Here is a 27,913-nt window from a genome sequence, read left to right as displayed (position 1 = left end):
GGCACGGACCCTTCAATCATGAACCTGTTCTGCTTCACGCTGGTAAGATACACTGTCTTCTGAACTCCTGTACAGTTTAGGTTTGTCTATCAGGGGCACTTGTTTAGTTCCTGCAGCCTTCAAAGAGTTGGTGAGCAGCAGAAGAAAGTGTGTGTGTGCCCTGTGGGAGAGACCGACTGCTGATGTTATTGTTGTTGACAAGGATCTGAAATGGGCTCTCTGGGGAACGAGACAAAACTGCAAACAGCCTTCCCTCTTTGTAAGATTCATTAGGCTCCTTGGATGCAGTCTTACTTTGTTCTGCAATGTGTTAGTTAGTTATTAAATGTAATATCTTCGTATTAGTGTATTATTGTTATATAAAGGTGTAATAATCCTGTTAACATGATAACATTTTCCAAGAATTTAACAACTTTATAACTTTGCCTAATGTCACCACAGTCACATTTTGTACATAAATACTATTTATTGAATTTATCAGTTAATATGTTGAAAGGGATAGTTTTTTGTTAAGTGTTGCATGATGTAAATATAGCATACTCTTAATAAACTAATACTGATTTGTTTATGTGTCTAAAATACATTTTGCTGCTGACCCTGTCCACAGCAGTAGGGAATACAATGACTATCAATAAGTACCTCAATCTGAACTATCCCTTTAATAGAACTAGAAAAGAAATCATAAAATGATGGGATGAAAACTTTTGCATGTGATCATTATACTATTAGCTGCCATTTGTAGTATAACTTAATGTTGGGAGTAATAACATTTACAGTTGTAAAAGGGCTGCATATGTTCAAACATATTTTTAGTAACAGTTTATATTGGTAGCGGTTAATACCACATTGACTCCTCTTCAACCCAGTGCCAGTTACGCAGCTTTGCTCTAAATTTAGCCCCCAAAACAGCACAAAATGTCATGAACTCAAAACTGTAATAACACAACATTATAGGATGATCTGCTCACCTGAACAAACCATGACAGATTGATGTCAGTGGTTACACAACTGAGCTCATTACTTAAGGGTTGAATAGTCTTAATGTATGTAATACAATATAGGAATGGACAAAAATAAAAATACAACGAACTGCAGAATCCTTCAAATGACAAGATGCTATAAATCCAAATTATGTAGCCTGAAACATAGATCAAAAGTTGCCATCTTACACACACACACACACAGTTTTTAAAGTGCCACAGGGGGCGTGCCTTCCACAGTGGCACGTCTTGACTGTAGGAGGGTGGACCAGCATCCTCCTCAGCTGCAGGCAGCTGCCAGTGCCACTGTCTGTCGTGGACTGCCTGCGCGTGCTGCCAGCACGTTGTTTTTCTCTCAGGGTGTACTCCCCTAGCCTTTTGTCCTCCCAGACTAACCCGCAAGGCAGCGGGACAGTGGTTGGTTGATGGCAGGGCATATCCACTCTGTGGGCCTGCACATCACCTCTGGGGACCACTGCAGCTCCGAGATCCCCTACCATGTTAGCCTGGGTCCGCAAGGCACCCAGTTACCGTGTGTGGCCGCGAGGAGGCCTGGCAGGAGTCTTGGTGTTGGAGAGGCTATGTACTGGCAGGAGAAGACTTATGCACCGGCTGCTTCCCTGTTCACCACGAGGGCTAGCCAGCAGCAGTAAGCAGGAGGGCATGCACCTTCCCTCCAGCTACTGCACGAGACGCATCACAACACCCTGTGGGGTACACTCACACACCCCACCCCCCCAAACTATATACACCCCCCAACCCCGTCCCCCATATATACACCCCCCAACCCCGTCCCCCATATATACACCCCCCCACCCCCACTGCCGCTATATATACACCCCCCCACCCCCACCGCCCCTGTATACACCCCCCAACCCTGTCCCCCATATATACACCCCCCCACCCCCACCGCCCCTGTATACACCCCCAACCCCGTCCCCCATATATACACCCCCCCCACCCCCACTGCCGCTATATAGACACCCCCCAACCCCCACCGCCCCTGTATACACCCCCCAACCCCGTGCCCCATATATACACCCCCCCACCCACACCGCCGGTATATAGACACCCCCCACCCCACCGCCCATATATGCACACACCCACCCCCACCCCCCTATACACACCCCCCCACCCCCCATATACCCCCCACGCGCCCTCCCCCCCCCACCCCCAAGGTTGGCCTTAGAAGAGTCTTTTGTACCACTTCCGCCTTTTCTTTTTTCTAGTGATTTGACTCTCAAGCTCTTCCAGCTGAGACACCATTAACCTCTCGTTCTCCTCCCTCTCACTGGTCGTTTCCATCAATGTCTTCTTGAGCTTTTCTGTGGCCTGAATGAGGGATGACTTTTCCTCTTGCCACTCGATTTGGTGACATTTCAACTCCTGTTCAGTGTTCTCCAAAGCTGCCACCAGAGTGTTGTTGTTCTGTGTCTGGAGGTCCAGCTGCGCCACATTGGAAGCTCTGGATTTCTCCATCTCTTCGAGCAGGGAGGTTCTCTCCTGCTGCCAGCGGAGTCGTTCTGTCTCCAAGAGATCCTCAGCCTTTGTCAGGGTAGATGCAGTTTTCTTTGCCTCCAGGTCCTGGTCTTGGAGAGTCTTCCTCAAATCTTCTGTGGCCTTGATGAGGGATGATTTTTCCTCTTGCCACTCCATCTGATGCCTCCCCAATTGCTGCTCCGCTATGTTCAGAGCAGACAGGAGGGTGGCATTCTCCTTTCTCTTTTCATCCAGCTGAGCTACATAGGAGGCTGTAGATTTCTCTGTTTCTTCTGCAGCCTTAATGAGGGATAACTTTTCCATTTGCCACATTATTTCATGACTCTTAAGCTTTCCCTCAACCTTTAACAAAACAGCTAAAAACTTACTGCTCTCCTGTCTCTGTCGCTCCATCTGAGCCATAACGGAAGCTTTGGATCTGTGCAGGGAGGTTCTCTCCTGCTGCCAAAGGAACCGTTCTCTCTCCAACTGATCGTTGGCCTCTTTCAGGGCAGATGTGATCTTCCTGGTCTCTGCCTGAGAATTTTCTAAAGTCATTTTTGCTTCCCGCTCCTTGTCCTGCTGCCAGTTTAGTCGTTCTTTCTCCAGTTGATCCTCTGCCTCTTTCAGGGCAGATGTGATCTTTCTGGTCTCTGCCCTGCTTTCCTCAAGTTGAGCTTGATGGGAAGCCTGATATTGTTCCAAAATCTTCGTTGCTTCCTGGTCCTTGGCCTCTAAAGTCTCTTTGAGGCCGACTGCAACGTTAGCAAGGTGAAACCTTTCTCTCTGCCACTTGATCCACTGACTCTTAACCTGTTCCTCAGCCTTCTCCAGAGCAGCTACAAGATTGTTGTTCTCCTGTCTCTGCTTTTCCAGCTGATCCATATTGAAAGTGTTTGATTTCTCTATTTCATTAAGCAGGGAGACTCTCTCCTGCTGCCAGTTTAGTCGTTCTTTCTCCAGTTGATCCTCAGCCTCTTTCAGGGCAGATGTGATCTTTCTGGTCTCTGCCCTGCTTTCCTCAAGTTGAGCTTGATGGGAAGCCTGATATTGTTCCAAAATCTTCTTTGCTTCCCGCTCCTTGTCCTCTAAAGTCTCTTTGAGGCCGACTGCGACGTAAGCAAGGTGAAACCTTTCTCTCTGCCACTTGACCCACTGACTCTTAACCTTTTCCTCAGCCGTCTTCAGAGCAGCTACAAGAGTGTTGTTCTCCTGTCTCTGCTTTTCCAGCTGATCCACACTTGTTTTCTCAATTTCTTTGAGCAGGGAGGTTCTCTCCTGCTGCCATTGGAGACGTTCTCTCTCCAGTTGGTCCTCAGCCTCTTTCAGGGCAGATGTGATCTTCGTGGTCTCTGCCCTGTGTTCCTCCAGTAGTGCTTCATGGTCGGCCTGAGCTTTTTCGATGTTCTTTTTTGCTTGGTGCTTCTTGTCACGCAAACTGTTTCTCAGGCGTTCTTTGGCGTTAACGAGAGATGACATTTCCTCTTGCCACTTGATTTGATGACTCTGAAACTTTTCCTCAGCCTCTTTCAGAGCAGCCACAAGAGCGCTGTTCTCCTGTTTCTGCCCCTCTAGCTGAACTACATAGGAAGCTGTGGATTTTTTATTCTCCTCAAGCAGGGAGGTTCTCTCCTGCTTCCAGCGGAGTTGCTCATTCTCCAACAGGTCCTTGGCTTCTTTCAGCTTCAATTTCAGGTCCTCAATGTCCTTGTCTGCAGAGGAGACATGTTTAACCTGAGAGTCATCTAACTTGGCCTTCAGGCTACACATCTCATTCTGCATCAGCTCCTTCTCACGTTTCCACTTGATTCCCTCTTTCTTTTCTCGGAGCTGCTGATCGAAGAATTCAGTCAGGTTCTCCTCTCTGATTTCCAGGAGAACTCTCCCATCAGAACTACGGGAGAGCTTTGCCTCACTGTCCTTCACTTCATTTCTTACTTGTGTTTCCAAGGAAGTAAGATATTGTTTCTTACCCTCTCTCTTCTGTTTTTTCATTTTCTTGTTTTCCATTGCAAAAATTAATTTGTCTAAATGACTATGAATTAATTTGCGTCTGGATCAAACTTGGTGTTTTGAGTCTCTCTCGAACTGTTTCTCTCGAACTCTCGTCGCTGCACAAACTGGTGTTGTAAAATAATGATAATTGCCCTGAATCCTTGGGTCCTATTTATAGAGTTTCGAACATCAAAGCAGTATGACATCATCAAAATGTCAGAGTGATGACATCATGATGACATCATACCATTCCAGCATTCCAAGCTACATGTTGTTTTTTTTTCAACCTTTATTTATTTAAGATAGTTTCACTGACAGTGACATGAGTGTGCACCATTAAAAAAAATTCCATAGCAACCATCATAGCAACAATAGGAGAAATGCTGCATTTCCACATTTTCCTGTCAAAAAAGAAAAAATAATTTGTCATAACCAATAAACTTAAGATCATATACATCCACTGAATGTAGATTATGAAAATAAAAGGCCTATTTATCACTAAAAATGTCATTAAAATGCTTTTTAATTTAGAAACAATCTTTAATTATTGCATTTTCCACTCAGAATGAAAAGGATGTCAGCCATTTTGTTGTTCTCAGAGAAAGGAAATCTAAGCATCTCACAAATAAATGAACAAATAAATAAAGTGTTTGTTTTTGACATTTTGGTTCCAGTTCTCAGAAAAGGATTAGGAAAAGGATGTGCATTTAAAATGTTTTATTTAAAATTTAGAATTTTATTTATCAGGCCGGACAAAAATGTTTAAACGCATGGTATGGAAGTTTTGCTTCAAGTTGGTCTCAAATTAAAGGGACAGTTCACCCCAAAATCAAAAATAGATATTTTTCTTCTGGCCTGTAGTGCTGTTTATCCATCTGGATAGTTTTGGTGTGAGTTTTAGAGTTCTGGAGATATCAGCTGTAGAGATGTCTGCCTTCTCTCCAGTATAAAAGGACTAAATGGCACTCAGCTTGTAGGGCCCAAAGCACTAAAAAAATGCATTTGAAAAATTCAAAACCACTGTCTCTTTCCAGAAATCATTACTCAGACCACATGACCTTTTTGTGAAGAGTTTCATGATGGAACTAATTTCCTTCTATTTAAAAGATACCAAACTCACACCAACACAGTCTAAATGCACAAATAGCACTACAGGCCAGAGGAAAAATGTGTATTTTTTGATTTAGGGGTGAACTGTCCCTTTAAAACAACAACAAAAGAAATAGTTTGATGATGGTATGTTGCACCATATTGCACTGCCATGTTCCTACAGTAGCCCAGAATGGCCAAACCAAACACCAGATCCAAATATGGATAATAATTCCACATTTTTTGCAAGTTTCATGGCAACCATAGGTTCTTCTACAAACCTGAAAACGGAGAGTGAGGCGTTTGATGCCACTAAATCCTACACACTTGTCCATTCAGTAACCACAACAGCTGATTGAAATCTGTCTGACATGACTCATAGATGAGGCTTATTCATATTACATCCAGTCATGTTTACCAGCTTCCTTCCTCACTCTGTGACATATCCAGCACATCCCATGTTTTCCCAGAAGTTATAGCTAATAGCTGGCAGGAAATACACTGTTACACTGCCACTGAAGTAATTAAAGATTGCTTCTGTGTTTGAACATTTTAATATGGTTTTAGATGATTGGGCTTCTAACCCATCAGTCCCATCCTGTTGTGTAAACCAATAGTGGCTTTTGTGATGGAGCTGATCCTGCAGAATATGACATGAGGGACACATTCACAAAGGATGAGCAGTTGGTCCTGACTTTTACAGTCTAGTGTGTACGATTTAGGAGGATTTATTGGCAGAATATGCCAGAAGTGGAATATAATATTCATAGGAGGCCGCCATGTAAAAGTGCAATGTTTCTACAGCAGCCCAGAACAGACAAACCAAACACTGGCTCCAGATATGGCTGTTTTTCATGAGGTTTGCAGCCGCTGTAGGTGGGGAGGGTGAGGCAACATGTTTGCAACCTGAAAGCTTATCATCACTAAATCCAACACACTGGTCTTTTAAGGTTTTAGAAATACTGGAGTCATGAGTCAAAACTCCCCCAGCAGAAGCTCACCCACCAACCAAACAACAAATCAACAAACATGTATTTATTTAATAGTTGAGTCATATTTTCTGTAAACTGTATCACCTTCATTGTGGTTTAAATGTTTCTCAGTGCCCTTTGTACAATGCCAAATGTGTAATACTGCTGAAGAAATTAGTTTGACCTTTAATTTATTTAATTTTCCTCATAAAAAACAATTCAGTTGAGGTATTTAGTCTTATTGTCAAGTCATTAATTGTTAAGTCAAGGGAATTCAGAGTTTTTCTTCTTAACACATTATAATAATAGAGCTATGTAGTACTGAACCGTGAAGTTAAACCATAAACTGTTCTTCACAGTTTCTGTGTTTAGGATTTTTTGGGCGAGCCTGGTGATACAACAGAGTTATGGTCCCCCAGACCAGAGGTCTGTCTGTAGCTGCAACTATTGAATTCTCCATTTCCTCTGAGATGTTTCTTTTTTTTGGATTTGGCACCCAACTAGCCTTAGGTGCCTCAAAATTAGAGCCATAGATGTCCGCTACAATACATGTTTTAGTTGATGAAATATATTTTACAATTAGAGAATGAAAGAATCACTTTAGGCTTATAACAATGATAAATGAATGAAATGTTTTTTAAAAAGAAGTGTTCTCAATACAAACTAAAAAAGTTGATATTTTATTATATAAATTTTAATATAATTCTTTGTTGAGATGATTTACTTTTGTCTTGAGAGAAACTTGAATGTTAGGGACCCCTTACGGTCCCTAACCCCTGGAGTATGTTTTCAGCAGTACTGGTCATTGGTGACACTGGCCAGAGAAACATTACTACAGGCAGCAGTGTGTCTCTATGACGCTACTTAATGCCACTTGTCACTTTGATCATGAAAGTGACACTACTCTATAGAGTATATAGGCTACAATTTAACATAAGACACAATGGATAGAAGGGCAGTACTGAGAGAAAAAGGCACTATTATGCATAAATCAGAGCCATGGTCAGATGACCTTGCGAGGCAGCTGGATTTGCAAGATCACAAGACCCATTTGTGTCGGCACCATTAGTGGTGCAGCCAATCAGCATCCTAGGAGGGACTACAGGCAGCTATGGGTGTGTCTTTAGGTGTGATGACAGTGAGAAGGTTCCACGGAAGCGTTGATCTGATTGGTTGAAGTTAGCCCATATAAGACAGGACAGACATATGGCTGACCTTTTTGGAAGTGCCAGCCCTTTTCCTACGGACGACTTCCCAGATGGTTTTGTGTACCAAACCGTCTGGTGTGTCAAGCTAACTTACACAGACCTCAGTCAGATAAAGGATCAATGAGTCAAGTAAACAAAACACATTCAAGACACACAAATAAACAACCCTTCTGTCCCTGCACTCACTGCGCTATGAGGACATGGAAGGGGGGATGGCAGGTTAACAAAATGACTGTACATGTTTGAGTGACTAACTGTACATGCAGAATAATCATAGATTCCAGACCATTAGATTAGAAGACATTTTTTTTTGTCCCTGATGTAGAGCTTCTCATTGATTTCACATTGTGTAGTCTCACTGTTGATTGATTCTGGACAATCCCTCCTTGATGAGCCTCGACAACAGGATGTATTTAGTCTGAAAGTTCAAACTGAGCCAATCAGTGTGCTGTAGTATTTAATCCAGGCTGCTTTTTATTTTGCAGGAGGGCTCCACAGAAAGCATATATCAACCAGCTTACAGCCAAACACTCAAGGAAGTCCTGCCCAAGTACCAGTGCAGCCCCGCTCTGCTGAGGCGGAAGCCTGAATGGGGCGGCTCAGATCCAGCTATCAATTCAGTAAGTTCATGATCTTTGTGTGTTCTTCAGACGTTGATCTGATCCAACATTGATGATGCATATAGTGGATCATTTTCAAACATCCAAACCAAACCAAATTTGAATCCACTGAGTTTGAAGTTTGGGACACTCATCACTCATCACAAATGGCACTCATAATGCTTCCAGTGGCTATAATCTCCAACTAATCAGTGGTCGGCAGTGTTTTGACATCATATTTTAGTATCGCCTCAGCTCACTTGAAACCTCGCCAGAAATTATACCAAAAAAAGTACCAGGTAGTTATATGCAAAACTGTGCAGCAGTGTAATTAACAAGCAAACAATACTGAGACTCTACAGTCATTCTATCAGAGGTTGGACCAAGTCATGTCAAACTTCAACAATTTAACACAATTTTAACAGAGCCTCAACTTATCATCATTTGTGCAACTTCAAATGTTGAGCAAAGCTGGAAGTTGTTTGTTTAATTTTGTAAAGTCATCAAATTTGTGATTCAGGTCTGGCCCAAGTCCAAGTCATGTGACTTGAGTCCGCACCTCTGCATGCCAGTGGTTCTCAGAAGCTGTACTTAAGCGATAGGAGATATACAGCATAAAAAAATAGTTGCAGGCACGAAACCGCTAGAGGTCCTTCTTTTCCAATTCCTTGTTTCCTGATTTTTCTAAGTCATGTCTGTCTTTATTTCCCAAAGGACCAACTTCAGAGTTCAATCAAAGCAAAAAGGAATAATAGGAGGTATGCAAGTTTGATTACCTCATTTTTTCTAGTAACATTTTTAAGTGAGCACATGGTGTATTTCTCTATAATAATTTCACTGTATGTTCTGTAGTTTTGTTTGTATTTCACTCATTGTTTGTCATTTCAGGTCATGTGTGCCAACATCATTCTTGGACAATGAGACATTAGGTTGGTTAAAATGATCACAGTCACTGATCATATTTTTGAATGTTCTTTTCAGATGATTGTCTTGATCGTACGCTACATGTTAAAGCTTTCTGTGTACAGTCACAGTGTGACAGCTTGTCTCCTGCTTCTCTTCCCCTCCACCTCGTCTGCTGCAGACAAAGACATAAATCACACCTGCTGGATGTCATCGGGTGACAAGAAGGACTTATCTCATCAAATAAAAGCCCAGAACAAAGGTAAAGAAATATGTCTACCTGAGCAAAACCAAAGTGCTTATACTAAGAAACCATGTTCCAGTGAGGTTAGAGATCAATAGAATCAGTCACAGAATCAGCAGGTATCAAAGAACTTATCAGAGTGAGGAAGCCAGATGAAAGTAGATAGAAAATGATGAAAGTATATCTAATGACATTATTGATTTATATGTTGGACAAGATCTGATGATATGAGGACTGTCTGACCTGTGTCGGTTGATCCTACAGAGACGTGTAAAGCTCCCAGTCAAAGCAGCACATTGACGAGAGAAGACAGAGTGAAGGAGACACAGACACATCTACCTGCTCAGGTAAAACCACATCACCGTACCACGTCAGCAGGTTTCACCCTCACTGTACCTACTGTAAACAGCTTACACAACACTTTTCATGTGGACAGTGAAAAATTTTGAGCTGCAGCTTCCTGAATTTAGATCCAATAATTACTTTCAAGTCTTATTTGAGTTTTGTTAAACCAATCAAGTTAAGTAAACCTAATCTGAGAGAACATGATCAATAATTTTTTTGTGGAACCAACAAACAGCTGGTTCAACTTACAAATTTAAGTTAACTAAACTTGATTGAATAATTCCTTTAAAGTCTTTGTTGAGTTTTGTAAAAAAAAAAGATTTGAGTTACATTAAATGAATTTGAGGAAACATGTAATAAGCTTAAGATATTAAGTTGAACCAAGAAATGTTCAGTCACACTAAGAGTCTGACTCTGAATGCATGCTGGGAAGTCTGCTGGGTCTGCACATTCTTTGACTTATTTTTCATAAATTAAGTGTACAACAAAAACAATAAGTTGGTACAAACACAGGAAATTGCTGCAGTTTTATGTTGAGAAAGACAATTTTTTGTATTCAGCAAAACACTGCAGCTCTTATTGCAATAATGTATTTTTGCAACGGTAAGTGAACACAACTTATTAATTTTATTGAATAAAAATTGACCACGTATCATATGAACATAAAAACAACTTAAAGATGTAAAATAACTGAATTTAGATTGAATAATTAATCTAAAGTCTTATTTGAGTTAGTTTGAGTTGAGTTGTTTTGGAAAACAATTTGAGTTAAGTTAAAGGAACTTGAGGAAATGTTCAATAAGCTTAAGATATTAAGTTTAACCAACACATGCGCAAGTTTGATTCAATGCATGCTGGGAAATCTGCTGCACCTGCACATTATAATACACACTACTTTGACTCATTTTTTAAAAGAAAAATGTACAACTATCAAAATATTTTCTAAGTGCACAATGTGTTTGTTGTTAACTGGTCTTGAACTATTTAGGCCATACTGGCTTTATACATTTTAGTAATCTAAACTTGCTGACATAAAAAAAATTATGCCAGACCTACAAGGAACATGTGATTGTTTCAAGTGAACATAAAGTTTTTAAAAAAGTTTCTGACACTCCTGATTGAAGCCAGTGCCTTCAGAGCAACACAGTAGATCTTATCAGCTTTTTTCACACTTGAGATGAGAGAATCTCATCATTCACACGTGGACACAATCACTTTAGTGTCACAATAGATAATTATTTGCAAAGCCGTACGCCTGGCAGAGTAGTCTTTTGTAATCCCGGACACACATGACTGTGTGTGCCAGGCACGTAGATACCCGGCATACCTGTCTGCTTGTGCACATGTTGGTGCATGTGAGGAAAATGTCAGAGGTTATTTATTTTTGATAAATACAAACATATTAGAACCTTTGATGTAGGATACAGGTATATTTTACTTTTTATTTAAATGTGTTAACACAGAATTCTGGTTAATATTACAGTTTATGTGGTGTGGACGGAGGTTACAGAGGGTAAAAAGTGAATGTGAAGTAAAGCTGTGGGAGGTCAGTTGTATGTCAGCCAAATCAGATCCACTGTTCACTTTAATCTGCTTTATAATCTTTAATCTCCTTTATGAGGCCCTTTTTATATCTGCCCTGTGTTCTTTAGAGCACCTGGTTTCCTACTGTTAGATGCTTTTCATGCCAGCAGCTGATAGTTGAGAGGGAGACATCAGGGCAGCAGTCACATCCACACAAAAGAGAGCAAGTGATGGTGCAGTACCTGTATGAAAAAGTGACTTTTTAAACAGGATTGTAGAGGGGATGGCATGTTTTAGCCCAGTCATGAGTTTTGTTCGGTTTTTTAAGTAAACTTGTAATCTCCAAAGTAATTAATAACTACAGAAAAAAGGGGGAAGCCACTAGGCTTACTTCAGGCACACTTACACAGAGTCAGTAGTTTCAAAAGACTTTACTGGTTGGAGCATTTCAAAGTTAAAAATCTCACTAAATGTCAACCAGTTTCGACCGACACTGGGTCTTCTTCAGGACATGAATGGAAAGTGGAGCCAACAGGAGTGGAGTGTTGTGATTCCTTATATAGATTAGTGGACAGGTGGTTGAATCACACCAGCCAATCACAGACTGAGTACACCTCATTTAGACAAATCATGGCCGGGGGGTTAATCCAGCTCCAGCTTCACACACTGAAGACACCTCATGCAAACAATTAGTGACCATGTGGCCAAATTTCACCAGCATACCACAAAATAGACCAACAATAAGTATGACGTGGGGAAAAAAGTCCATATTCACAATAAAAGAAGAAATAAATACATAGATTAAAAAACTGACATCACCAACAAGAATATCAGATGTAAACCTATTAACAAACATAAAATATATTATGTGAAATGTATCTAGATAACTTTTTGTGAGCCTGTCTTTTATGGAGGAGGTTCTTTTGTTATAAAAGGTGGGATGTTGCTGGAAAATCTCCTTTCTGGTTGCTTTTTGTTTCTTGTAACTAATAACTATATCTGTCAAAACAATGTAGAGGAGAAAAAAATGCCTTGGAAAAGTAGTGGGCAAGAAGTAGTGTAAAGTAACTACTTTTACTAAAATACTTGCCTTAGTGCAATGATTCCCAAACTTTTTCTGGCCTGCCCCCCTTTTAGAAGGTGTAAAAAGTTTATTTTTTATTCCCCTACATAAATCATATTCATTCAACTTTTTTTCACTCTTTATTTCTCCCCTGGTCTCTTGCACAGCCCCACTGCAGTGCCTTGCGCCTCGTTAGGGGGGCCCGCTCCCCAGTTTGGGAACCTACATCCTACCAACATATTTAATACGCAAAAACTACTAACTGGAGTCCCTGAAACCTCAAGAATATACTGCAGGGGTTCTCAAACGGGGGCCGGACCCTCCTGGGGGGACATGCAGAGGGGGCGTGGATGACCAGGGGAGAAACATAGAGTGAAACAAAGTTGAATTAATATAATTTAGGTGATGGAAATAAACATTAAAGAGTTTGCTGATGCTTTCATGCTAACCCGAATTTCATTCAAATTCAACTTGAATCCTCTTTTTCAGTTGGTAGCCCTATCATTTTTAATGATAATGATTGTGGGGTGGGGGGCATGCACTTTTTTTGGCTTCTGAAGGGAGAGAGCCTATCAGAAAAAGTCTGGGAACCACCGGACTACTGTAAGAAACTACACTCACAGCAACTGACAGTGTGTGACCCCAATTCATTGGTAGTTTTAAAAAACACCAATTAAAAGAGAAACAGAAAACAATGATATGATGTTATTAGGAACAAGCTGGAATGATAAAATGAAGCACCTGGTTAAAAGTATTATTATTATTATGAAGTAAAGTACAATACAATACAAAGTACAGTACCTCAAAAATAAAGTACTTAAGTAAATGTACTTATTTTCCATCATTGAATGAAGATCATATTTTTTTCTAAATAGATCGTGTGGCAGTTTATATACTAAATAAATAAATGTGACATTATATTAGTTATTAATATATAACATATATTAATATATGTTAGGTTGAAGGGGATTGGCATAGTTTAATCAAATCAAGGAACTACTTTCCTTGTTCCTACTAACAGGGGGGTTAGTGACCAACTGTCATGACTAACTGTCACATCTGTGAAGGTTTTGGAGCAACATACGCTGCCATCCAGACGACATCTGCTTATTTCTGCAAGACAATACCAAGCCCAATTTTACATGTGTTACAGAAGCGTGGTGTTGTAGTAAAAGAATCTGGGTACTAGCCAGCCTTCAGTCCTGACTTGTCTCCCATTTAAAAATACATGGTACATTATGAAGCGCAAAATACAACAATTGAGACTGCAGACTGTTGAGCTCATGAGGTTGTATATCAAGCAAGAAATTCAAAAATGAGTGTCCTCAGTACTTGAACTATTCAGAGTGTTGTGTAAAAATGATGATGTATCACAGTAAACATGCCACTGTCTCAACTTTTCAAATTCAGGATAAGTGCATATTCACATTAAAGTTAATCATTTGAAGATTAAACATCTTGTCTTTGTACTGCATTCAGTTAAACAGAAGTCAAAATTTTTTTTCACATCATTGCATTCTGTTTATATCTATTTTTTTACACAGTGTCTCAACCCTTTGGGAATTGGGGTTGTGTATTCCTCTGTTTCTAAAATGCAAAAAAACATTGCATGTGATTCGTGCTGAAGGTGTGCATACACTGCATTTAATGCACATGTTGTTTCTTCAGGGCAGTGAAAGTGCAGCTGACACAGCAGAATCAATACACACCACAGGAAGACTGAAGAAGTTACAGAATCTGGTGCAAATAAAAAAAGGACATGAGAGTGGAGCTGGAAAAGGGAAGAGCACATCTGAGCAGGATGGTGAGTCACATGGACGCTATTCTTCAATCTGTCCATGAAACTGTAATAATTATTAATGGCAATTTCTGCTAATCTTCAGATCATCTGGGAAATGTGTTGAGTAACAACAATCCAGTGCTGACCTGCATTGGCCTGGGGAAGAGAGCAGAGAAGAAGCCCTCTAAAACATCAGCACAGAAGCAGCAACAACAGGCCAGAGATGTCTGTGAGGACTCAGAGGAGGAGGGAGTTTGGAGCCCGCGGATTGGAAATTATCTGTGGAACCCGTTTGAGTGTCCGCAGCCCTGGACTCCCTTCTACCACACCTGTCACCAGCCCCGACATGAACTGTGGGTCTGTGGTGGCACCCTGTCGCTGCCCCGGACGACAGAGTGGGATCGATTTGAGAGTTTGATACAGGAACTGGACAGTAAACAGCCTGATCTGTCTCCTCCACAGCCAACCCGCTCCTTCACAGACCTGCAGCTCTCACAAAACACAGTAAGATATACCTTTGTCTTATTACGCTCAGGAAATGAAACCAGTCTGACAACCTATAAACCAGTGCTGCTGTCAGTACTAGTTTAACCACAACATCTAAAATATTTTGCATCTTAAAGGAATAGTTCAACATTCTGGGAAATCCACTTACTTTCATACCACTCTCACAACTGTCTCTTAAGTAACTACAATCGATACAATAATGAGCTCTAAAATTCATACATCACGTTTTTTAAAGGTGCAATATGTAAGAATTTTAATTCAAAAAATTCAATACTTAACTAAAAATATCAGCAGAATGTGAAGGAATAACAGTTTTGACTATGATGATTATGTCATAATACGTCTCATAATACCACTTTGGGAGATGTGTTCCAGCAACAAGTTTTTTAGTTTAATGAAATAAATTCATGAAATATAAAGAAAGAAAAAATTTTTAAAGCTATTTTACTGATTGAACAGAAGAATACAACTGTACACCATCTGAATTCAAGCTTATGTCTTTTACTGAACTAAAACTAGCTTAATGTCCTTATTAACTAATTCATTCAAACTCTACAGAAAAAAAAACTCACCCAAACTGTCTTATTTTCTCTGTTCCAACAATCACCAACTCTGGTTGGGTCAAAAGAAACCCTTCATTTACTCTTTGATGTAATAATATTGTCGCTACCTCTCCTGCTGTGTCTTCATCGTCCCCAGAGTCAGAGTCCTGGTCGGTCAGTGCTGTATTCCCTGCAGCCATACTTGCCTCCATTTTGTCTCGGACACTGTGGTCAGTCCCAATCCTGCTCACTAGGAGGCTGTTGAACACAGTTCCATTATTTGCTCGGCTCTGGTGCCCTTTCCAGTGCTGCACCCCACCAGCATTTCCAGCTGTGCCGCCCCATTCCCAGGCCTGAAAACCTCCGGTTTGTCCATAGCAGTGTAAGCACCGACAATCCCCCGGTGCTCCGAGCTCCCTGTCCAGGCAGACTTGGGTCAGCTAGCTGCATGGCTAACTGAGCTAACTAGTTAGCAACAGGTAGTGGTTTCTGTGCTATTCGTGGAGTATGAAATTGACGACGGGTTAATTTCTTACACTTACACAACAATTTAACCAAAGATGCCGGGACCAGTAAACTTCTGTGTCCAGTGGTTGTCTGGCAAGCGCTCCCAGCCAAGAAATAGTCTGAATTTTCATTTTCACTTTGATCTTTGCATGGAATATACAAACAAGTTTCAGCATTTCTGGTCTTTATGCTAATGTAAGCTAACCTGCAGCTAGCTGTAGCCTTACAGTACATTTAACGGGCAGATATGAGGGTGGTATTAATGTTTTTACTGAACTCTGAAAGCAAAAAAAAAGATTATTTCTCTAAACTATATGGCATTATTCAAACATGGTGGAGGATAGAGCAAGCCAGAACATTTCCTGTGTCGTCTGACCTGGGTGGTGAAAGAGGGTGTGTACAAATTCAAAGTGGCTGATGAATACAGTGTGACACATATGATATTTAAATAAGTTAGATTTGGTTTGTTAAACATTTATTTTAGTGCCAAAGTACAGTAGACATCAACATTAAGGTTAGAGTGTGTGATGGCTCTCACTCTTTATGTTGTTGGTGTTAATCTGTAGCCTGCTCCCACATCTCCAAAATGTCATTAAACTGTGCTTTGCAGGGCCTGACTTTCTAATTGCACCTCAGAGCTCTTAAGGGAACATTTAAACTAACTCAAGTGTAATTGAAATTTCCACCTAATAATTGTTTTTTATTGCTTTTGGTGTATCCTGAACCCAACGTTTTACTGCTTAGTTTCATTTTCAGCCTCAGTTAGCACTGCTAATGCCTCGTAAACTGCTATTTAATGACATCATAATCATAATCATATGAAAACAAAACAGATGTGAGGACATTACATGAGGCTGACCATCCTGCTGAAACTGGCAAATCAAGAAGTTCTCCCTGAATAACCTGTAGAGTTCACACATTAAATTTAGCAGCCAGGCAGTAAGCAGCAGTGTCAGAAATACAGGAAAGATACACGAGAGGCTTGTGCATGAAGGAGTGATGTAGTTAAAGGGACAGATCACCAGAAAAACAAACTGAACGACATTTCTACCTGGTGATACATTTGGCAGGTGTAATTTTTAGAAAAAAAAGGTATTACATGAAATTGCTCACAACAAGGTCTGTGGACTGTGGTACTTTTACTAACTGGGTCATGATTTCTGAAAAGAGACACTGCTGTTGAGTTTTTCCAAACAGATTTTTTTTTACGCTTTGAGCACCAAACCATCTAGTTCTGTTTATTTTGAGGCAGATATCTCAGGCTAATGTTGAGTGATTCCTCCAAAATTCTGCAATCCACACCAAAACAGTACAGATAGATAAACAGCAGTACAGAGGAAAATGTGTATTTTTTATTTTGGGGTGAACTGTTGTTAATAGCAAATTATGTCCCCAAAGGAATAGGATATAGTTTTTAATCTGTTGTCATCTCACTTAAATCATTTTTATTGCAGCTAAATGGGATTGTCAAGCAGACAGAGTGACAAATCCTGCTGATCGTGACTTCTGCTCTGCTCGCTGATCTCAGCATTAGTGAGTGGACTGAGAAAACAGTTGATTTTATAATACTAGGACTAAAAACCTTAATACTCAATTACAATATTAATCATTTATTTTACTAAAAGTTCAATACTTGGTGTCTGTGTATCAATATTATTTTATATTTGTGCAACTTTAACAGCCATTTTTATTTCCATTATTTTATGATCCACAAAATGTAGCAGAATGGATCATAATAAATGACAGTATTACAATGCATGAGATCTAAGACATACTGTAAGTGTATATGAATTTAAACTTTCATGAAATTGCCCACTTTCTTCAAGGGTGGTAAAAAAAAATGACTTCTTTTATTGCGTTACAAATTGTGTAGCTGAACCCACAAACCCAATGTCCTCTTCAGTGTCTTTATACAAATCACAGATTTCAACCAGTCATCCTCTGGCACAAGATATAAATTAGTTGGAGAGATTCTTCATTCTCATTATGATGTTACGAATAAGATTTAAATCAAACTTGACACCAGACATCAGAGTGTATCATCACAAATTTCAGACAGAATCCCAAAAACTCAGCTTCATATAATAGCAAAAAGGAAACAAAGCACTTATACTAAATATATCCATGTTTGTGAATTGTTTCCAGGAGGTATTAATAGTAGCTTATCCAACCACTCAGTGCGTGACAGCGAGGCCTCAGTTCACCAACGGCCAGTGTTGGGAAATAAGCCAAGAGTCAGTGTAACAGATGTTCTGACAACCGCTAAACTGAAGCTAACGGCAAACCAGCGAGGACTGATTCACTGCTTTCATACTGACTCTCCTTTAATAAGGAAAATATAAGAATATAGATCAGCAGATTATTATAAAATATTTCTGAAATAATATTTAGTATAATATCAGAACAAAATGATCATTCAGATACAAGCGACAATATTTTGGCTCAGGATATAAAAAGTACAGCATATCTAAGAAGTGTACGTCTGCCAGGGTTTAACCTAATTCAGAACACAAATCATAAACAGGGAATAAACACCCAACTGTTTATGTTGTGGGGTCAATGGGTGAACACACACACACACAGGCGGATGATATGCCCATCTGTCACCAGAAAACACACATTTTAATCTCTCTTTTACCCAAACAGTTGACCAGATTTGGGAGATTTGACGCCTTCAGACAGCAATCGCCTTTAATGAAACCACAGGATAATGGAAGCTCTCTGGTAAGAGATCCAAACTCCTCAACCTGCCAGCTTGTCAGTCTAGGAATTTAGCTTTCTCGAACGCCCTTTACAACACGCCAAATCCGATATTTAGACAGAAAAAATGTACCATTTGTGAGGAAGATGTGTTTTTTTTTTTGTTTTTGAAGGAAAAACAGGAGCAGAGTGGTGATCCATCCAAACTGAGACTGCAGACGAGGGAGATAGAGACCTCATCACAAAGTGACAGGAAGCACGTGAAGGCCTCGCCGGAGAAAACGCTGACAGCCATCATTGTATGTCATGCACTCTACAAAGCTTCTGTTAGCTTCATGGCACTCTGCATTTGCTGTGGTTCACACGTAATGAAATAACATCTGTTAGCAAGCAGACACAGCTGTCAGGCCCACACCTGCTCTGCAGACTGCAAACTATCAATCACACTATCATTTGGCATTTTTCGGAGGGGGCTTCACAGACAAGTGTTGACATTAGTGCTAAAAGTACAGCAGGGCTGACAGCTCCTACATGCATGCAAACATTCTGCCACTGTATCTGGTTTAACAATAGAAATGCCAGAATACCAGAAATACTAGTGGTCATCTTTTTAAAAATGAAATAAATGAAATAAATCCATTGCATATATTGACAGCAGTATTTTTCTGTAGGACAATAACCATCAGTGATCTGATTCAAATTTTACAATAATCTAGAATCACTGAGTGAGAATCAGTTAAATGTATTTTATAAGATTATCAACATGTTATTTAATGATGAATTTCCTCCTAGAACCATAGCAAGAAATAACTGTAGCCTATGAGAAAAGGCTGGAAATGAGCACAGAAATTAAGCAAAAAAATAACTGGAAACACTGCTATTTGTAATAAGTAAAGGTACTTTGTTTAAAAAAGCTGAAAGGTTTAACACTAAAATTCAGTGAGTTGTAGGTGCTGAGACAAAAAGTGTTACAACTATCGCTGGTCTCCCCTACTTTATTTTAATGTCAGGAAATTGTAAATGGAGACAACTTGTTAAGTTTTATTGACAGAGACAATGATAGTTGCTAAGCAATCAAGATGCATCTCCAACTATGCAAAAAAATGGCAATTTCCGTGTGGTCAGTATTACCACCTATGGCCAGAATAGGTGAAAATAATCACATTTCATTTGCCTTTTGTATAATTCATATGAAAGCATTTTAAATGAAAAGACACTATTAGGAAATGTCCGGTACCAGCAGTTTTCTATTTTTTAAATGACTGCCGTGTCAAAATTCCTACAGCTTTAAAACATGGTTTAAACAACAATATGAATATGATATATTAAAAATTTCACCTGAGAATCCTTTATATTTCTGATATTTACAAATGTAGATCATTAGTAATAATTACAATGTAACTGTGTGAATCATTTTGCTCCATTTGAAGGTCCAGTGTGGAGGATTTACAGGGAATTACTGGCAGAATATAGCAGAAATGGAAAAAAAATTTCTTCAGTGTGTTTCATTGGTGTAAATTCACCCGAAAACAGGAATTATTGTGTTTTTGTTACCGTAGAATGAACCGTTTCACAGAGGCTACCATGTTGCACTGCCATGTTTCTACTGTAGCCCAGAACTGACAAACCGGTAACACTTTTAAATAAGATGCACAAAAATTGAGTAGTTGCCAGGTAACCAATGAGGAACGAATGAAGAACTGACATGCTAGTTAACTATTAGTTAACGTGTAACCCCAAATCAAATTTTACATAATTGCAGATGATCAGTTAATTAAAGAACATAAAAGGGGAACTAGCAACTACATAACCATTACTTTTTTCATCTTTAGCAACTCAATAAAATTTGATTAGGTGTTACTAATTAATTACTGGTTAATGAACATGTTAGTTCTTCACTCATTCCTCATTTGTTCCCTGGTAACCACTCAGGTTTTGTGAAGTTTTGCAGCTTCTCCTGCACACTTGGAGAGGGGGAGGCGAGGTGTTTGCAATCTGCAAGCTTACCGCCACTAAATTCAACACATTGGTCCTTTAGAATACATTAAATTACATCTTGTCATCCAGTGATGTGATCAAATCCTGACCCGACTCACCATCATGTACAGACATTTGCAATTCATGTATTACTGCTCAAATAATTAGAATTGTGGGTAGCACTTTATAATAAGGGAGAAAAAAACACATCCTTATGTGATGCATAAATAATACGAGTCATGATTTAATGCATTAAAAAAATGCGGGATGTATTATGAATCCCTGTGGCTCACGGTTAAAGAAATCCATACATGCATGTGTACACTAAAGTGCATGGTTCTAAAAATAGCCTAAAAGCTGGAGAGATACATGATGTTACACTGGTGTGGATCAGTGTCATTGAGCTGTCATATTATGGCATCATTTCTATAGCTGATGAGTCACATTAAAGATGTAATTTATAACAAAAATGTATTTACAATGACTCTAATTACTTTCTGGTGCGTCAAGGCAGTCTTTAATTACATTTTAAGAATTCACTATAGACCTTTTTCACAGCAGCCTTTTTGACATGAAATATTAAGGTAAACACTAAGATACTAATTAAGATTCTGCTCCATTCAGGTCAGTATGGCTGCTGTGCAAAAGGTGTATTCTATGTAATTATGGTATGAAACTTAATAAATGTTTAATATGAGTCATGTCATGTCATTTAATGCATGAATTAATGGCACTGGGACTCCTGCTGCTTCTCTTAAGTATTGTAGATAAATACACTGACAACCCTACTTGACAAAACCCAAACTATCCCTTTAAGGCAGTTGTTTTTTTCTTTTTAGAAAAATGCATATGTGTGCAGTTTGTTCAAGCATCATCTTTCATGTATTTGCATTGATAAATTGGGACATTTTGAATTTGTCTACTTTGTGTTCTTATTATAGAACCTAATTATTCCCAGAATCCCTCACTTTCAAAGAGTCTGCCTGACAATTTGAGGAGCCAATCCTATCTGATCATATTTTTTTTTGGTAAGATGCACACCAGTGCAGTTTAAGTGCAGCCCGACCAGATCCAGAAACTGCACTCTGATGGACTGATGCAAATACAGCCCGTGGTGTGAAAGTCCCTGTACGGGAACAGGAAGTTAAAAGCTGAGCACAGGTAGTTGGGGATTAAGCTCGCCACACACCTCCTCAGGTCTCAGCTATAAAAAGCAAGGCAACTCTTTCAGGATTAAGTATTTTGCTTGCCAGAGGAGCTGCGTGTCCCGGCAGAAACTAAGATACTGAGCTGTTCCGTCACATGAGGAATCAAACACAGCAGCTTAGAGGCCTGACTCAGCTTTCTGGTTGGTTAGCTCTCTCTTTTGTTTGCCTGTAGTTGAAGATAACAAATGACAGAGAACCAGAAGCGTATACGGCAGAAATAAAAAAAAACGTGACTTGGTGTTTTTTAACTGTGCAGAGTGGAAACACACAGAGAGATGAAGCGGAGAAAAGAGGAGTCGTTGGTGGGCGACGATTTACCAAAGGACACAGGCGGTCCAGTAACTCTCTGGAAAGCCTCTACAGCCTCCACAGTGGACAAAGCTCCTCAAGTAAGCACCTCCAGGCAGAGGGACAAGTGTCCTCTCCACACCACAGCCTGATGAATTATGCAACCCTCGCTTGTACACTCCAGGATCCCATTACTGCCCGTTAGCTGCACTCATTTGTAGAGCAGCACTAACCTCTGACAAAACCCGAATCCTCGACTGTCTTACTATTGACATGTGGACAACTTAATTAGAAAACAGTGGAACTGAATGAAGTAATCAGCTCGCCCTTTATTGAACCCTCTTGTTTTTCTGCTGTTCCCCAGGTGGAGTCACCAGTGGGTCAGACTGCTCCAGTAACAGAGACAGTCTGAGGCTGGAGGACGAACTATTGTACTCGAGACAGTTCTGTGGCCGAGCCAGAGTCCATACAGACTTTGTGCCAAGTCCATATGACACAGAATCCCTCAAACTCAAGGTAAACCAGTCCGAAATATATATAATTATATAATTATAATTATACTATAATTGTAGAATACTTCATGATAGTTGATGCCCAGTACCTATTTTAGCCATGCTAGCTGCTGTGTAGATGAAAATGGTGGTCAATCTGGTTGTCCATCAGTTTGGGACAGACGTAAAGGGATAGTTTGCATTATTTAATGTAGGTTTGTATGAGATACTTATAGATAGTCAGTGTATTACCTCCAGTAGAGGGCTGTCAGCATGTTCCTCATTTGGAGGAAACTCAGTCTCAACCAGACTCCATTGGCAAAAACAGTAATTTTACCTTGCAGTACACAGGAGTTGCTGGTCTACAGCTGCCTCAACCTGTTAGTTTGTCTGTGTTATTGTGTGACTTGGGTGATTCCAAACAAACCTTTTAAAACACAGAAGCAACACAATAACACAGACAAATTTACTGATTGAGGCAGCAGTAGACCAGCAACTCCTGTGTTCTGTAGTGTAAAATTACTGTTTTTGGTAATGGAGTTTGGTTGGTTTGGAGAGAGCGACACTTAGCTTAAAAACACTGGTTTCCCAACAGAAAATTATGTCTGACAGCAAAGTAAAGCAGTGACATGTCTTAAAAATAACAATTAAATATCACTTTAAACTGATAATGATTTTTTAGGTGACTGTCCACACCAGCACATTGCTTAGATTCCTACACCAGTACTCCTGCTGCTTTCCCAAACTGAGGGTGTGCCGATCACCATCTACTGTAGGTAACACACTGACTATAGACAAGTACCTTATACAAACCCACTTCAAATAATCTGAACTATCCCTTTAGATATATTTCAACAACCACCGGATAGACTGTCATTACCATTTTGTGCAGACATTCAAAAAAATCAGCAGTCAAAGTGGATATCTTCCAGACTTAGAGTCATCTTCTGTGTTTCCCTGGCGTGTTTTTCCTGCTGAGCTGCAGTTTGAGGATAGTTAGAAAATTTGCAGGAGAAAAATCATACTAAAAACACAGTCACCTCGGAACATATCCACTTGATTTGTCTGATTAATGGCTTCAGATGATAGAAGGACTTTGGGTTTTGTCCTCCATCACTTACACTCTCTCTCAAAGCCAGTATGAACAGAAAGAATTACTACAGCAAACAAGCCCATTATTCATTGTTCATTTGGGTACCTGGCTCTTGTTTTAAGACAAGTGAAATGACTTGACAACTATTGATGAATTAGCAACCTTTTCTCAGACATAGCACCACCATGAGGTTGACATTTGAGTGAAATATTTTGACAAACTGTAATAACTTTTCAATGCTCTCAGCCTTTGTCCTGCACGCTTTGGATGTTTCCCTTCCAGCTCACCTGATTCAAGTGATCAGCTCGAGATCAAGCCTCTGCAGAAGCCTGATAATGACCTGATCATTTGAATCAAGTGTGCTGGAGTAGGGAAACATCTAATTTTTTGGCAAACATCTAAAAATTGATGCTTTATATTTTCCTCTAGCGCCACCCTCAGGTCACATTTTTAACTCCAATCATTTGCATTATGACTGAATGCAAAACTAATGACATTCCCATCAGCCTCGGTTGTCATTTTGTCAGCATGCTAACATGCTAAAATCAGATGGTGAACATGGTAACATTTTACCTGCTATAACTATAATCATGTTAGCATTGACCTTGTGAGTGTATTAGCATGCTGATGTTAGCATTTAGTTTAGAAGAATTACTGTCCTAAGTTGTAGCCTTACAGAGGTGATAGCATCATGGACTCAACCCATTTACACCTGCTATTTAAAAGCGATCTGAATCTGATTGAGTTATCCAGATAATGCATGTTAATGCAAGGTGTAAATGCTTCTTTTTCTGGATGTGATCAGATCAGATCTACCTGACCACATCTGGAAGTAGTCTGACTCCCACTGTGTTCAGATCTTAGGCAGACGTAAACACAATCCATACAACAATCTGGAAAACATATCCAGATAAAGATCACATTTTAATACCAGGTGTTTTTGGGCAGGCCCAGTGTTATTGAGCACTGACTCCAGGAATAATAATGTGTTACAAATGAGCTGCTGCTCGCACCCATGCTTTTCCTTTTTCCACTCCTTACAGGCCTGGGGCCCGTCTCCCAGAGCCTCATTAGTGCTACATGTGCCACAATCTGTACCTTAAGTTCTCTCTTACATACCGTCTGAAAGGTATATGTTTAGAACCATGTGTAAGTTAAGTCCCTTAATGATGCACTCCGTTCATCCTGTCACAGTTTTAGCCTCATTAGACCAACATTATGATTTTAAGTTGGACAGCTGCAGTATAATTCACATCCAGCCTGCTTGCACAAATTCATATCATTCATTCATTCACATCATTACTTTAAAAGCAACTTCATGAAATTAATTATGAAAACAATGTTTCTGTGCAGAACACATCATGAGAATGTTGTCAGTTCACTTTATTCTTATCATGATGGTAGCTTGATAATAATAATAAAGGACCCATCCATATCACTAATCCAATTTGTCAAAATATATGTTTTTAATATAATGGAGCTAACTGAGGATATGGTTTTTCTGAGTACCTGGTTAGGATACAGTCACCTGTACCCCAGACTGACCCTGAGAGCTGAACACTACCAGCAGAGGAGCACAGTGCTGACTGCATACACACACACACACACACACACACACACACACACACACACACACACACAGAGAGAGAGAGAGAGAGAGAGAGAGAGAGAGAGAGAGAGAGAGAGAGAGAGAGAGAGCAAAAAACATAGATATGCTGCTGTAGGTACCCATTGTTAGATGACAACAAATTTGCATTAGATCTTTGTTTGTATGAGAACAAAATCATTCAGCTGTTTAGTGATGTTATTTTTCCTGGCAGTGTATCTATTGGAACAACTGGAGCTATAGATAGAAATAGATCAGCAGATGAGCTTTAATAGTCATAGCTTCCTTTTCTGTAATATTAGATTGACGTAAAATTATTATGGCAACAATTGTTTTATTAAAATGTCATTTATGAGCCTTTATAAGTGATTGATCGACACGCACACCGTGGTGAAAGACAGCTTCACATTACAGTGTACCTCAGCAGCTCTTCCTGAAGAGACATGTGAAGACAGTGGTAACTGACAAAAGTCAGATACATGAAGACAAACATGTGGGTCTTAGCTCTACAACATATACAACCATATATTTGAAAAATACCCCTGGACCTTAATTACTTTGTGCTAAACCAGCTTATGAGCCGTCTTCCCCTGCAGAGTGGACAGATCCTAATATTTGTCATGGATTTCTCACTGTAATGAGTCACACTTAAAGCGATAGTTCACTCAAAAATGAAATTTCACTCTGTATCTGCTCACCCCTGTGCTGATGTGAGGATGGGTGAAGATCTCCAGTTCACAAAACACTCCCAGAGCTTCAGTGGAAAACAGCGTTGCAGCCAAATCCAGTGCAATTGAAGTGAATGGTGACCAGTTTTAAAATGGAAAAAAAACACAAAACGTCTCCATGCTGCTCATTTTTGTGAACTGGAGATCTTCACCCATCCTCACATCAGCACAGGGGTGAGCAGATATTGAGTGAAATTTCATTTTTGAGTGAACTATCGCTTTAAGGTGACTCTTTCCTGCAGGGTCCCAGTCAAATAAATGTAATAAAACTAGTTTAAACTTTCATTCAGGTGGGGGATGTGATTGACATCATCGCCAGGCCCCCCATGGGAATATGGACAGGTGTGCTGAACGGCAAAATGGGAAACTTCAAGTTCATTTATGTGGATGTGCTGTCAGGGGAGAGCCCTGATGCACAAACGGACATAGTGAGACAGAAATCCACTGTTCAGGAGCTGTTAAAGCGCCTCAGTTTGGAGGTATTGTGTTCTTAATGTAGCAACAATCATTATTCATACAACAGAGTGTTCCTTCAGCTTCTGAACGCTGCTATTTTCCTCCCCCTTCACCAGGAGTACTCCTCGTCCCTGCAGCTGAGCGGTTACCAAACAGTAGATGACTTGATGAGGCTGAGGGAGCATCACCTGATGGAGCTGAATGTGACTGATCCAGAGCACAGGCATCGTCTGCTCGCCGCTGTCGACTCCCTGCAGCTACTGTGCTGTGAGTAATGGGAAACACTGAAAAGGTCATCCAAGGACTGTGTCATCACACACATTTTGTGACATGATAAAACCGGAAAAAGATACGCGGGGACGTTCGGATTGGGAAAGCAAAAGGGACAAGTGACATTGCACCTCAAGTAGATAAGAAAGGGAGGGTATCCGGGCCACGGCTAAAGAGGTTAAGGATAACAGGATAACCCCAAAGAACGTTTCTGAGAATAGAGCAGGACACACGAGGACATAGCTGCAGACAGATAGGCTGCTGAGCCTTAATGCACAGGAATAATAGCTGTAAAGGATTACTTACTGCTCATCTATTCAACACTGTGACAGCGCCTCCAACCAACCCGTCTCCTCCTCTGCTTTACAGCTGATAGTCAGTCGGAGAATGAGGCCAATCAGGAGGCCGAGACCCCCGGCGAGAACATGAAGGCAGATATGAACAACTGCCCAAGAGACTCCGGCTGCCACATGCCGTCTGACAGCCCTGACAGCAGCGCGGAGGACACAGACCTGCACTTTATCTCCGAATACCCTCTACCAGCCGAGATAACAGCTTCATGAAAAGAATCCATTCTGTATGATGCCTGTTTTGCTCATCATGTCGCTGCTGAGATGACTGCTGTTTTTTATATCTTACAACGGTGTAATTTCTAATTATGGGCAATAAAATGTCCATGCAGAGCCTTTACCACTGCTAATCATCAGCTCCTCTGCTGCATGTGTGTCTATAAACTGTAAGATGTTCATTTGTTTCCTGAAATAAAAGATTTTATGTACCTCTTTTCTTTTTAGCCTAATTATATTTTACTGTGGCCATCAGAGAGAATGACAATGAAATGTAAGAATGCTCTTCATTTGTCTGCAACATTACAGTGAAGTCTGTTGACTCCACTGACTGTTTTGAAGGGATGCCCAGTGAGTGTTGATGGTAAATGTAGTCCATTAAATCAATAAATTCCTTGGTGTTGCTATACTGACTGAGAAAACTGAGCTCTCCAGCTGGGCCAGCAGTGCCTACATGTACCAGGATGCATTGCACGTGAGCTTCTTATGCCCATGCCCCATTGCTGCATATCACCACCCTAACCTATAACCATCGCTTTGTTGGCTAAAACATAGGTGACAAAAATACTGATCTAGCACGGCCCTTAGGTAACCAGAGGTGGAGACAAGAAATCCAAGCTAACTCTGTAGTTCTTCCTTAACACCAACGACATCACTGGTGCAGGAAGAACAACAATTACCATCAACACTGACTCCTGCCCTTTAAGTAGCACAGGGTTATTTTATTGATTCATTTATTAACTTTTTGGTCTGCAAAATGTCACAAAAGTGAAAAGTGCAGACCATGTTTCCCA

The 27,913-nt window shown here is 40.2% G+C and overlaps 1 protein-coding gene across 1 annotated transcript; it reads left to right on the top strand.

The window, feature by feature from the left end:
* The first annotated feature begins 3 nt into the window (after positions 1 to 3).
* Positions 4 to 27,329, top strand: samsn1b (SAM domain, SH3 domain and nuclear localisation signals 1b). Its single transcript, XM_084730703.1, has 15 exons — positions 4 to 42; positions 8,208 to 8,342; positions 9,036 to 9,079; positions 9,210 to 9,250; positions 9,406 to 9,486; positions 9,733 to 9,815; positions 14,069 to 14,204; positions 14,284 to 14,684; positions 18,383 to 18,460; positions 18,610 to 18,735; positions 21,878 to 22,010; positions 22,274 to 22,425; positions 26,118 to 26,306; positions 26,400 to 26,550; positions 26,923 to 27,329. The coding sequence occupies exons 1-15, from the start codon at positions 19 to 21 to the stop codon at positions 27,114 to 27,116; spliced, it is 1,968 nt and encodes a 655-aa protein (XP_084586829.1). The 5' UTR covers positions 4 to 18; the 3' UTR covers positions 27,117 to 27,329.
* The last annotated feature ends 584 nt before the right edge of the window (positions 27,330 to 27,913 follow it).

Source organism: Lutjanus erythropterus, chromosome 11 (genome assembly GCF_056507025.1).
Source record: "Lutjanus erythropterus isolate fLutEry1 chromosome 11, fLutEry1.hap2, whole genome shotgun sequence".
Classification (NCBI taxonomy): domain Eukaryota; kingdom Metazoa; phylum Chordata; class Actinopteri; order Lutjaniformes; family Lutjanidae; genus Lutjanus; species Lutjanus erythropterus.
The sequence above is the reverse complement of the archived record's forward strand: the minus strand, read 5'-3'. Positions and strand labels throughout refer to the sequence as shown.